Here is a 14,398-nt window from a genome sequence, read left to right as displayed (position 1 = left end):
GTCTGTTTTTGTGCCAGTACCATACTGTCTTGATGATTACAGCTTTTTAATAGAGCTTGAAGTCTGGAATTGTGATGCCACCAGTTGTGCTTTTCTTTTTCAACATTCCTTTGGCTATTCAGGGTCTTTTCTGGTTCCACAGAAATTTTAGGATTATTTGTTCCATTTCTTTGAAAAAAGTGGATGGTATTTTGATAGGGATTGCATTGAATGTGTAGATTGCTCTAGGTAGCATTGACATCTTCACAATATTTGTTTTTCCAATCCATGAGCATGGGATGTTTTTCCATTTCTTTGTGTCTTCTTCAATTTCTTTCATGAGTATTTTATAGTTTTCGGAGTACAGATTCTTTGCCTCTTTGGTTAGATTTATTCCTAGGTATCTTATGGTTTTGGGTACAATTGTAAATGAGATCGACTCCTTCATTTCTCTTTCTTCTGTCTTGTTGGTATATAGAAATGCAACTGATTTCTGTGCATTGATTTTATATCCTGCCACTTTACTGAATTCCTGTATGAGTTCTAGCAGTTTTGGGGTGGAGTCTTTTGGGTATCTGCAAAGAGTGAGAGTTTGACTTCCTCTTTGCTGATTCAGATGCCTTTTATTTCTTTTTGTTGTCTGACTGCTGTGGCTAGGACTTCTAATACTGTGTTGAATAGCAGTGGTGATAGTGGACATCCCTGCCGTGTTCCTGACCTTAGGGGGAAAGCTCTCAGTTTTTCCCCATTGAGAATGATATTCACTGTGGGTTTTTCATAGATGGCTTTTATCTTATTGAGGTATGTACCCACTATCCCCATACTCTGAAGAGTTTTGATCAAGAAAGGATGCCGTACTTTGTCAAATGCTTTTTCTGCATCTATTGAAAGGATCATATGGTTCTTGTTCTTTCTTTTATTAATGTATTGTATCACGTTGATTGTTTTGTGGATGTTGAAACCACCTTGCAGCCCAGGAATAAATCCCACTTGGTCGTGGTGAATAATCCTTTTGATGTACTGTTGGATCCTATTGGCTAGTATTTTGTGGAGAATTTTTGCATCCATGTTCATCAAGGATATTGGTCTATAATTCTCCTTTTTCATGGGGTCTTTGTCTGGTTTTGGAATCAAGGTAATGGTGGCCTCATAAAACGAGTTTGGAAGTTTTCCTTCCATTTCTATATTTTGGAACAGTTTCAGAAGAATAGGTATTAATTCTTCTTTAAATGTTTGGTAGAATTCTCCTGGGAAGCCATCTGGCCCTGGGCTTTTGTTTCTTGGGAGATTTTTGATGACTGCTTCAATTTCCTTAGTGGTTTTAGGTCTGTTCAGGTTTTCTATTTCTTCCTGGTTCAGTTTTGGTAGTTGACACATCTCTAGGAATGCATCCATTTCTTCCAGATTATCTAATTTGCTGGCATATAGTTGCTCATAATATGTTCTTATAATTGTTTGTATTTCTTTGGTGTTGGTTGTGATCTCGCCTCTTTCATTCATGATTTTGTTGATTTGGGTCATTTCTCTTTTCTTTTTGATACGTCTGGCCAGGGGTTTATCAATCTTGTTAATTCTTTCAAAGAACCAGCTCCTTGTTTCGTTGATCTGTTCTACTGTTCTTTTGGTTTCTAGTTCATTGATTTCTACTCTGATCTTTATTATTTCTCTTCTCCTGCTGGGTTTAGGCTTTATTTGCTGTTCTTTCTCCAGCTCCTTTAGGTGTAGGGTTAGGTTGTGTATTTGAGATCTTCTTTGTTTCTTGAGAAAGGCTTGTATTGCTATACACTTTCCTCTTAGGACTGCCTTTGCTGCATCCCAAAGATTTTGAACAGTTGTGGTTTCATTTTCATTTGTTTCCATGAATTTTTTTATTTCTCCTTTAATTTCCTGGTTGACCCATTCATTCTTTAGTAGGATGCTCTTTAGCCTCCATGTATTTGAGTTCTTTCTGACTTTCCTCTTGTGACTGAGTTCTAGTTTCAAAGCATTGTGGTCCAAAAATATGCAGGGAATGATCCCAATCTTTTGGTACCGGTTGAGACCTCATTTGTGACCTAGGATGTGATCTATTCTGGAGAATGTTCCATGGGCACTAGAGAAGAACGTGTGTTCTGTTGCTTTGGGATGGAATGTTCTGAATACATCTGTGAAGTCCAACTGGTCCAGTGTGTTATTTAAAGTCTTTATTTCCTTGTTGATCTTTTGCTTAGATGATCTGTCCATTTCAGTCAAGGGGGGTGTTAAAGTGCCCCACTATTACTGTATTGTTGTTGATGTGTTTCTTTGTTTTTGTTATTAATTGGCTTATATAATTGGCTGCTCCCATGTTAGGGGCATAGATATTTACAATTGTTAGGTCTTCTCGTTGGATAGACCCTTTAAGTAGGATAGAGTGTCCTTCCTCATCTCTTATTATAGTCTATGGTTTAAAATGTAATTTGTCTGATATAAGGATTGCCACCCCAGCTTTCTTGTGGTAACCATGGTAAATGGTTTTCCACCTCCTCACTTTCAATTTGGGGGTGTCTTTGGGTCTAAAATGAGTCTTTTGCAGACAGCATATCGATGGGTCTTATTTTTTTATCCAATCTGATACCCTGTGTCTTTTGATAGGGGGCATTTAGCCCATTTACATTCTGGGTAACTATTGAAAGATATGAATTTCGTGCCATTGTATTGACTGTAAGGTGATTGTTACTGCATATTGTCTGTGTCCCTTTCTGGTCTATGTTACTTTTAGGCTCTCTCTTTGCTTAGAGGACTCCTTTCAATATTTCTTGTGGGGCTGATTTCATGTTTGCAAATTCCTTTAGTTTTTGTTTGTCCTGGAAGCTTTTTATCTCTCCTTCTATTTTCAATGACAGCCTAGCTGGATATAGTACTCTTGGCTGCATATTTTTCTCGTTTAGTGCTCTGAAGATATCATGCCAGTCCTTTCTGGCCTGCCAGGTCTCTGTGGATAGGTCTGTTGCCAATCTAATGTTTCTACCACTGTAGGTTACAAACCTCTTGTCCTGAGCTGCTTTCAGCATTTTTTCTTTGTCTCTGAGATTCATAAGTTTTACTATTAGATGTTGGGGTGTTGATCTATTTTTATTGATTTTGAGAGGGGTTCTCTGTGCCTCCTGGATTTTGATTCCTGTTTCCTTCCCCACATGAGGGAAGTTCTTTGCTATAATTTGCTCCAATATACCTTCTATCCCTCTCTCTCTTTCTTCTTCTTCTGGGATCCCAATTATTCTAATATTGTTTCATCTTATGGTATCACTTATCTCTCGAATTCTGCCCTCATGATCCAGCAGTTGTTTATCTTTTTCTCAGCTTCTTTATTTTCCATCATTTGGACTCCTATGTCACTGTATCTCTCTTCTGCCTCATTTATCCTAGCAGTTACAGCCTCCATTTTTGATTGCACCTCATTAATAGCCTTTTTGATTTCGACTTGGTTTGATTTTAGTTCTTTTATTCTCCAGAAAGGGTTTCTCTAATATCTTCCATGCTTCTTTCAAGCCCAGCTAGTATCTTTAAAATCGTCATTTGGAACTCTAGGTCCAACATCGTACTAATGTCCGTATTTAGTAGGTCCCTGGCAGTCGGTACTGTCTCTTGTTCTTTTTTTGAGATGATTTTTTCCATCTTGTCATTTTGTCCAGAGGACAATAGATGAATGAGAGAACAAAATGCTAAGAGGGTAACAACGACCCCAGAAAAATAAACACTAAACAAATCAGAAGAGACCTGAAACCAGGGGTAAATAAAGGGAAAGAAAGGAAAAAGAAAGTTATTTGTTGAAAAAGGGAAAAAGAAAAATTCAAAAAGAGAAAAAGAAAAAGAAAAAAAAAAGAAAATTAAAAAAATTAACTTTGAAAGACTAACGAATCAGGGGGAAAAAAACCATGAATTCTATGTGCTGTATTCCCCTAATGCTGGCATTCTGCTGTTCTCATTGATCAGTAAACTTGGTCTTGGCTGGCTGTTCTTGCTGATCTTCTGCAGGAGGGACCTGCTGCCGTGGTTCTCAAATGTCTTTGCCGGGGTGCGGAATTGCCCTACCCTTGCCGGGGGCCAGGCTAAGTAATCTGCTCGGGTTTGCTCTCAGAGCTTTTGTTCCCTGCAAGCTTTCCATAAAGCTTTGGAGGACGAGAGTTAAAATGGCGGCCTCCCAATCTCCACCCCAGAGGAGCCGAGAGCTTGGGGCCCCACTCCTCAGTGTGCCCCCAGAGAAAAGCAGTCAATCACTCCCATCTTCCCGGTCTCCGGCCGCACTCTGTGCTCACCCGGCCTGTCACCGAGTGTTTCTATCTCTGGTACACGACCCCGTGTGGAGTCTCCAAACCCAGCAGATCCCTGCGGTGCGCTCCCCTGTTGCTCCTCCGGAGGGAGGAAGGGGAGTCTCCCTGGATCTGCTGCTTGTTGGGTCCCTACTGGAAGAGCAGTGGCTCCACTGTGTCACGGATCACGGTTAATGGCAACCCCAAGCGGCGAGCCCACTCCTCGGCTCTGTCTCTGCAGCCCACTTCCCCGCTCTGATACCTGGGAGCTCTGCCGCACTCAGGCACTCCTGGTGTTTCTGTGACCCCGAGGGTCCTGAGACCACGCTGTCCTAGCGAGGGTTCCACCACCCGCTTAGCCATTGGAGTGACGTCCCTCAGCGGAGCAGACTTCTAAAAGTTCCGATTTTGTGCTCTGCTGCTCTATCACTTGCCGGTAGCACTGACGGAGGCCCCCTCCCCCACTGTCTATCTTTCTGAAGATCGCCTCGGATTCACTTCTGCACACGTCCTACCTTCCAGAAAGTGGTCGCTTTTCTGTTCAGAGAGTTGCTGCTATTCTTTTCTTCGATCTCCTGTTGAGTTCGTAGGTGTTCAGAATGGTTTGATCCCTATCTAGCTGAATTCCCGGGACCAGATGAAATTTGGTCTCCTAATCCTCTGCCATCTTGTGTCTCCCCCTCAGACTGAGGTCCATATTTTTAATGTCAACATATTAACTGTTTCAAGATAATTAGATCCCTTCTCTTCTCAACATGTGTTTCCACTTGGAAAAAATTACCGTTTTTCTAAAGATGGCAGAAAATTTTTCATTTATTTCCCCATGTAATCTTTAATATAGCCATTCAATTTTGAAAGTATGACTGGTATTCTTTTAATCAGTTCTTCAAATGAAGGAAAAGGTTAAAATCTACATAATAATTTCTAGGAAAATAAAAATAACAAAAAATGCTCCAGTGAGGTGTGAAAATTATATTTTTATAAAACAGAATCTGATTTATTGCTCTATGTGTGTATATATGTGTAAAACCTTCTATACATATATACACATATATGTATAGACATATATACGCATACACACATATATGTAACATATATGCACATACATGTGTAAAACCTGGCATATATACAATTTCTGTGTTTAACATTATGGTATGCAAAACTTGTCAACGTTAAACAGGGCAGCTAAGAAACTTAGTGACATTTTAAGAACTGACCAATGTTAGTTCAAAATGCTGATGCTGAATCAAGCTTCATGTAACTGCATTTGCACTAAACTACAGCAATATAACACCCAAAAACAATGAAATGACAAACTAAAATTGTAAAGGCCTTCTTAAATGAGGTTTCACTCCAATTTACAATTAGCAATTTTAGGAATGTTAAATACTTTTTTAAAGTATAGTAATATTTAAAGTAGTTCAAACTGATATACAAAATTTAAAAGCCAAAATTCTAATATCAGCATATTCTTTACTCACTTGATGTTTGACAATTTGTCCTAATGCCAGATTTAAATCCACTTGGCATTTACCAAACAGTTTCAGATAGCTGCTACTCCCTGGTGAAGCTTTGGTTTGAAGTCGATTCGAAAGTTCCAGCTCTATCAATCCAGTTTCAAACCTGACAGCTCTCATTGATGGAGTAGTAGCTGTTACTTGAATACCCTAGCAGATTATATGTTAGGAGGAAAAAAAGAATCTTAAATCAACAATAGGCACTCACTCAAAGGAAATCTTTCAATATGATAAAATAGCCACATTTTAAAACACATATGGGCTATCTAATTAGCTGATAAAACTGGCAACATTCTTTAATTTCTCATATTAGTAGGGAATTTTTTAGCTATTAAATTTCATTTTAACATTTTGTATTTAACATCTGAACTGTTCATGAGTTAAATACATTAATTATAGTTAACTATTTGGTAATAGTATTTTTAACACTGATATCTTAAGTACTGGAAACATTAAGGTCTCTATTAAGGTATTATTGTTAATTGGACAAATGTACAAAATATTTCTTACAGAGTAACTTATAACTGTAATAATTAGAAAAATAATCAAAATATTTACCAGCTGTATAATAAATAGTACAGCTCTTCAGGAAGATAAAGTTGATCTATATGTTCTGGCATGGAAAAATATTCAAGGCTTTTAAAATGTAATAAATATATGCATATATAAAAATACAAAGAGAAATAGTCCTAAAGGACATTCAACTGCTAAAGCTTTTTCTCTTGAGTGGATGCGGTCATACGTCATTTTTATTTTCTACTTGCACATTTATGTATCATATGAATTTCCTATAACTAGAATACATTAAATACTTAGAAAAATACTTTGAAAAGTATAATTACTTATATGTTACCTTAAACTGCAAGTTCAGGGAATAAAGCAGAATTTTAGGCTTATCTCCATCTGCTGTTCCATCATGCTCATTCCAAAGAGGAATAGGCTGCTCCCCACCTAAACAGATTAAGTAATTGAAGGTCTGGGGTATTCACTTTAAGAGGAAAATAATAATTATTTTGTGCATTTAAAAAAAGATAAAACAGTTAATTTCTTTTTTCTAATCATTAACTCAATCCTTCATAGGGAACTGCAGCCATGTCACATTTCACTGACACAGATATATATATACACATACATATACATATATATATATTTTAGGGATAATACTGCATATATAGGTATTTATTAAGAACATTTTATAAGGACTAAAAACATTATGTATATAATTAAACAAATGTAATTATGTATCTCAGAAAATGTATTTGAGGGGAAAAAAGTAAACTGGACTAATTTCTTCAATCAAAAATGTGAACTTTATTGTTTACACTTAGATGTGCTGCAAACGAAAAAGAATAAAAGAAAAATTAAGGTGGTGAAATTTTAAAAATAAGGTAATGCATGCTAATAATAAAGAGTGTTACAGCAAAGGTTTGTCCTACAAATAAAAAAAAAAAAAATGAGGCAGGGAACCCTGGGGTAGAGTTCCTATCATTTGTTGCCTAGGCAATGTGGCATCCATGAAATACTTCTAATATTTAATTTAATTTTTTTTAAAGATTTTATTTATTTATTTGACAGAGAGAAAGACAGTGAGACAGGGAACACAAGCAGGGAGAGTGGAAGAGGGAGAAGCAGGCTTCTGCTGAGCAGGGAGAAGCAAGCTTCCGCTGAGCGGAGCTTGATGTGGGGCTTGATCCCAGGACCCTGTGATCATGACCTGAGCCGAAGGCAGACGCTTAACAACTGAGCCACCCAAGCACCCCAATAATTCTAATATTTTAATGTTTAACTTCTATTTCCACTTTTCGTCCCCTTGACGAAAAGAAAATTATCTTTTAAATTTTCCATCTTAAAATGATTAATATTTTTGTATGTATGTTGAGTTTAACATCATCCCAGGGAGCATATATACATGGGATGGGAAATTTTCTCCTATTAGGCAACCAAATTAATGCAATCCATCATAATCCTCGTGAAAAATCACATGATGTTATCAAGATGTGCAGGAAAAGGGGCACCTAGCTGCTCAGTTGGAAGAGCATGCAACTCTTGATCTTGGGGTCATGAGTTCAAGACCCATGTTGGGTGTAAAGATTACTTAAATACAAAATAAACTTAAAAAAAGAGACGCAGAAAAAGCATGTCACAAAAACCCAACACCCATTCATAATAAAAACTCTCAGTAAAAAGGAATAGAGGAAAATTTCAATTTGATAATATCTACAAAAATCTATAGTTAAAATCATATGCTCAATGGTGAAAAGCCTGAAACTTTCCTACTTAGATAAAGTACAAGGCAAGGATGACTCCTCTTACCATTCCTGTTCAACATCATATGGGAAGTCCTAGCTAATGCAATAATACAAGAAAAGGAAATAAAAGGTATAGAGATTGGGAAGGAGAAAATAAAATTGTCTTTGTTCACAAATGACAAGACTATATATGTGGAAAATCTGAAAGAACTGACCAAAAAAGACTGCTGGAACCAATAAGGGATTATTGCAAGGTTGCAGGATACAAGGTTAATAATATATAAAGGTCAATCACTTTCTTATATACCGGCAATGAAGAGTGGAATTTTAAATTAAATACACAATGCCATTTACATTAGCACCACAAAAAATTAAATTAATTAAGTTAATCAGGGATAAATTAACAACACATGTATAAGATCTACATGAGGAAAACTACAAAATTCTGAGGAAAGGTATCAAAAAAGAACTAAATAAATGGAGAGGTACTTCATGTTCATAGACAGGAAAATTCAATATTGTCAAGATGTCAATTCTTCCCAATTTCAGTTTTAAATTCAATGTAATCCCAATCAAAATCCTAGCAAGTTATTTTGTGGATATCAACCAACTGATTCTAAAGTGTGTATGGAGAGACAGAAGACCCAGAATAGCCAACATAGTATTGAAGGAGAAGAACAGAGCTTGAGCACTGACACTATCTGACTTCAAGACTACAAGCTACAGTAATCAAGGCAGTGTGGGACTGGTGAAAGAATAGACAAATAATATATCACTGGAACAAAATGGAAAGCCTAATAATAGACCCATACAGTGAACTGATCTTTGACAAAGAAGCAAAGGCAATGCAATGAAGGAAAGACAGTCTTTTCAATAGATGGTGCTGGGATAATTGGATACCCACATGCAAAGAAATGGATCTAGACATAGACCTTATACCCTTCACAAAAATTAACTCAAAATGGATCACAGACCTAAATGTAAAATGCAAAACTATAAAAGTCATATAAAATAACTTATAAGAGAAAACCTAAATAACCTTCCATATGGTGATGACTTTTTAGATGCAACACCAAAGGCAAGATCTATGAAAGAAAGAATTGATAAACTGTACTTCACTAAAATTAAGAACTTCTGCTCTGCAAAAGACGATGTCAAGAGAATGAGAAGACAAGCCATAACTGGGAGAAAATATTTCCAAAAATTACATTTGATAAAGGACTGTTGTCTAAAATATGCAAAGAGCTCTTAAAACTCAACAAGAAAACAATGTGATTAAAAAATGGGCCAAAGACCTTAAGAGACACCTCACCAAAGAAGATACACCAATGGCAAATAAGCACAAGAAAAGATCCTTTGCAGAGTATCATCATATCATTAGGAAATGAAAATTAAAAAATACTAAGATACCACTACAAACCCATTAGAATAGCCAAAATTTGGAACACTGACAACACCAAATGCTGATGAGTATATGGAGCAGCAAGATCCCTCATTCATTCCTGGTGAGAATGCAAAACAGTATAGCCACTTTGGAAGATTTTTGGTAGTTTCCTATGAAATTAAACATATTCTTACCATATAATCCAGCAATCATACTCCTTTGGTTATGATCCAAAAGAGCTGAAAACTTATATCCACACAAAAACTTGCATACAGATATTTACAGTAGCTTTATTCATAACTGCCAAAACGTGGAAGCGACCAAGGGAGGAATAAATAGGTGGAGCACTGAGAAGTTTTAGGGCAGTGAAACTACTCTGTAGGATACTATACATGTCATTATTCATTTGTCTAAACCCACAGAGTGTACAACAACAAGAGTGAACCCTAATGTAAACAATGAACTTTGGATGATAATGGTGTGCCAATGCAGATTCATCAGTTGTAACTCTGGTGGGGGATGCTGACAATGGGCCAGGCTATACATGACTGGCGGCAGGAGATATTCGGAAAAATCTCTGTAACTTTCCCTCAATTTGCTATGGACCAAAAATTGCTCTAATAAGTTTATTTTTTAAAAAACTTATTTTTTTGATCACTGCCTTGAATATCTTTTATCCAGTCACAGAAATTTTTTTCTTAAAAGCTTAAAAGCAAGAGCTCTGCCTCTTACAAAATATACTGCACAATAATTTTAGCTTATGGAAATATCAGAGACACTATTAGTCACATCAACTGCACAGTTTTTTACCTCATTATGAATTAAATATATAACTGGACCAATTCTCAGAAGGTAACCTCCTTATATGTTTCTTTTTTTTTTTCTGTACCAAAATATTTTTTTTTAATGAAAAGTTGTCAATTGTAGTAGTTAACAAGGATAAAATTGCAGGTGTCTTTATGTTCCAGCATATAAACTTAGGTTGAGCATTCCACTGTTTCTAAGATGGCTGTCCATATTCAAAACTAAATCTCTTTTGTTTACTAGGTCAGTGCTTACCTACATCTTTCTAAAACCCAGGGAGTCCATTGACAATAAGATTAGAAGAACTGATTCCTCAAAAAAAGAATTTTACTAACAAACTTGATGACTGCTGTCCTAGAAAATGTCCTAGAGCTAACTCTAATATTAAGGAAAAGCATGAGGAAAAGGTGTAAGAAACAAAGAAATAAGGACATTAACTATGAAGATTATGGGAAAGTAGGGAAGCAATACAGAGATTAGAATTCTAAGAAACTTGGGTACAAGGGTTCAAAGTATTCTCTCTCAATAAAATATTACAGTCTCCAGTTTTGTAAAATCTCTGCTCCATGAGGTCCTGGGGCCAGCTAGATGATAAATGACTTACTTTCAGCCATTTTCCTAGAGTTCACTCTATAGTCAGGAAGGAATGGTTCAGGGATCAGATCTAGCCACTAAATGACTTTAGTATTAGAATCTTATCTCTGAATTCTTCACAGTGATTAGTAAATCTTCATGGTTAGAATATTAATTTCTAGTCTTCTTTTCCAGTTCATTCTTCATAGACCTAGGGATATACTTGTAACTGCTCACTGACTGTAATCCGAAGGTTAAGAAAAGCATTTCTCTTTCATCAAAACCACCTTAAGGGCAACTTATAGTGCCAGTCTGATATTAGAACTCTATAATGCTAGCTTTTTAACCATGAAAGATACAAAATTAGTTACTTTAAGAGTCTATATTTTTTCATTATACTTAGTCAGCAATAACAGACTTGAAAATATTCTGTAGAACTCATAAAACTTTACCAGCTTAAAATATTCTGAACTTCTATATCTCAATGTTCTAACGTGATTTTAACCAGATAAATGGGCCACATCAAAACTGTATATTGCCCAAATAGAGGCACCTTCAGTGGCGGAAAGGGCTTTGCTATTTATTTTTTTTCTTCCTTAATTGTTTGTATTCAACCATTTTCAGAAAAATTCCAAGGCTACCAATTGATCTGATTTTTTACAACTTAACTTGTGAAATTCTATAGCTCTACTGAGCTTCTTCAATATAATCATTTAGTAGTTTCCTGACTTCAGATAAAATCAGAACCAGCTCATGAGAATCAGGAAAATCTGTTGTTCACATGGGTACTACATAATTTAATTCCCTACTGCAATGAGTTTTGTCCCCCTTTGGGGCCTTATCGAACACTTGTCCATAAGCTCTGCCTGCATCTCTCTACCTCTCCTTTCTTGCCAAATAGATTTCATTTATGAGGTTTTGGAATATGACTTCCTCTGCATAGCCTTTTCTGATTTCTTAAAACTATATTAGCTTCTCCTCTGACAGACACAGCACACTGTTCCTGTCATTCACAGGATTCATTAAAATTATAATTGAATACCCAGATACTTACTCAATAAATCAGTTAAATGAATGAATTTATTCATCAACATGGAGGAATTTCCTCTTGATGGCAATTTATAGATGTGGCTTTCACTATTATTTTAACATGATTATATCCATGCTGGAAATATTTAGCTTCAAGAATTCTTATGCAGAGTCAACTTATTTTCCATCCTAATACCTCTTAATACTTTATCTTGTGAATTAAAGGTCAGTTAAACATTTTTTAAATCAAACATATATTTCCTGTTTAAATGTAAAACTGTGATTAAGACACTCATTTGTAATCTACTCTTGATGCATAGCAAAAATACGATAAGGGTTGCTACAGATGATTTACCAGGTAGCAAGCAGAGTCACCATGTTAAAAAAAAAAAAAATCTTATATTGATCTAAATCTTGTTCCCAAATGAGTAAGATCAGTTTGGTTAATAGACATACACTATTAGCTCTTTTTGTGGGGGTGGGGGAGAAAGCATAAAGAAGCTTTGTGAAGTTTATAAATCATCAATGTATGTATTACACGTGACAAGGTAATAAGCAAAAGAATCTGTAGGTGGAAAAGCCAGAAAAGGAATGCAGAGTTTTTAGGGAATGACTCAACAACTATATCTAAATGACAGGATCAATACTCATACCACAGATAAATGGAACATCATGTAGCTGATGAGAATAAAAATCTGCTATATATTCTATATTATAAGGTACCAGATTATCTTACCAGAAACTTTCTGTATTACTTCATTAACTTCCTTCATGAACACTTTCTGTACAAATACCAAGTGGTTTAGAAGATCAGTTGTGAGATTATGTTCAAAGGAACCAACCTGTCAAACAAAATCAGAATTATTAGATTAACAATACTGACTATATTTGTTGTAACTACATCTTTTGCTCACATAGGTCATCCCAAACTCTGAAGAAAAACAATGAATTATCTACATATTCTTCGAAAAAAGGTTAAAAAATATTCAGATTGCCCAACATTTACTGGTCTGACATTATTATGGGCCGTTCCTTAATTTTTTTTTAATAACAGTGGCCCATAAAGTATCTTTCTTCTATCTTACAAAAGAATGAAATTTATACTTTATGTAACCTGCTAATTTCAAAACTGAAATTTTGTCTAGAGTGGTATTTATTTTCAATGACTACTATCATATTGTTAGAACCATGGACAAGTATTAATACACATGAAAGTAAATTTATTTGCACATTCAAATACTTATTGGCCATCTACTCTGTGTACCTCGTTAGACGCTAAGGATATAGCTGTGAATAAAAACAAAATCATGGCTCTCAAGAGGCTTACTTCGCATGAAATAGCAAATGAGATATACTCAATCAGCTTTACTATATGCCCTATAATTAGTATAAAGCATAAGATTTCTGGGAAGAATTAATAGATAGATTAAATAGAAAGCAGGTCCTAATTGAAGTTGAGTATTATAGTAAAGATGGATTGAAACACCCTATGAGTAAGGCAAATGTTTCAAATTTACCACTTTGTTAGCATTCATATTTTGATAAAAAGTAAAGCAAAGTAGATTTAGTAGTCTTTACTTAAATGAGAAGTTACATAAAGTCTAAGTTGCACTAGCCACTTTTTTTTGTATAGCGTAATACAGAATGGGCTAAGATGATTTTCATGTGTATTTATTTAAAGCCATAGTAAAACAGGCAATTGTTTGAGGAATGCAACTTTAGATTCTTTCAAGGGTTTTTAATTAACTGCATTCTTAGCAAATCTGGGATTGTGTTCTTCCCCAATTACAAACTTTATACCTTTCTAATAGCTAATATCAGTAAGGAATTATGCAACATACTGCATCAGATCTGTTTTATTTTCCGTCAAAAGAGGCGTTAAGAATAGTATTGCTAGAGTCTGAAGCACTTCTTTTTCAGAATAGAAAGCACAAATGAAATATGCTTTATAATCTCCCTTTTAAATAAGTATTGGACTTCTAGAATCTTGTACACTATTTTATTTGTACACTCATTTTTCACATAAAGAAATACCAACTTTTAGAGAGGTGCTAGGGTAAGCAGCATCTAAAGAAGGTAAACCTGTATGGTGACTAACATAACATAATAAAAAATAAAAAATAAAAAAAAATAAAGAAGGTAAACCAGACTTAAATATCTCCCACAGCTGTAATATTTCTAGCAAAGAACTCAAAGAGCATTCTCACACATACTTCACATTCTAGAGAATAAAACTTATAAAAGAAATAGAAAACTGCTTTTTCAAGATAAGTCAATCAGAGAAAGACAAGTATCGTATGATCTCACTGATATGAAGAATTTGAGAAACAAGACAGAGGATCATAGGGGAAGGGAGGAAAAAATGAAACAAGATGAAACCAGAGCGGGAGACAAACCATAAGAGACTCTTAATCTCAGGAAACAAACAGGGTTGCTGGAGTGGTGGGGGCTGGGAGGGATGGCCAGTGCTGGGTGATGGACATTGGGGAGGATATATGCTATGGTGAGCACTGTGAATTGTGTAAGACTGTTGAATCACAGATCTGTACCTCTGAAACAAATAATACATTATATGTTAAAAAAAAAAAAAAA

At 35.5% G+C, this 14,398-nt stretch overlaps 1 protein-coding gene across 10 annotated transcripts in view; it reads right to left on the bottom strand.

Moving 5' to 3' along the window:
* BLTP1 (bridge-like lipid transfer protein family member 1) overlaps positions 1-14,398 on the bottom strand; it is a 207,764-nt gene that overhangs the window by 58,431 nt on the left and 134,935 nt on the right. For all 10 annotated transcript variants that reach the window (XR_012378024.1, XM_073892215.1, XM_073892217.1 and 7 more), the window contains 3 exons: positions 12,543-12,648; positions 6,621-6,718; positions 5,732-5,917 (listed from right to left, as the gene is read on the bottom strand). Coding sequence is in view for 9 of the 10 variants with exons in the window: in XM_073892215.1 (XP_073748316.1) it covers positions 5,732-5,917; positions 6,621-6,718; positions 12,543-12,648 (390 nt within the window). In the remaining variant the exon portion in view is untranslated. The remainder of the gene's footprint in view (positions 1-5,731; positions 5,918-6,620; positions 6,719-12,542; positions 12,649-14,398) is intronic.

Source organism: Callorhinus ursinus, unplaced genomic scaffold, assembly GCF_003265705.2.
Source record: "Callorhinus ursinus isolate GAN/ISIS: 27379988/994484 unplaced genomic scaffold, GSC_fseal_2.0 scaffold4, whole genome shotgun sequence".
Taxonomy (NCBI): Eukaryota; Metazoa; Chordata; class Mammalia; order Carnivora; family Otariidae; genus Callorhinus; species Callorhinus ursinus.
Note: the sequence above shows the minus strand (reverse complement) of the source record. Positions and strands in the feature narration are given on the sequence as shown.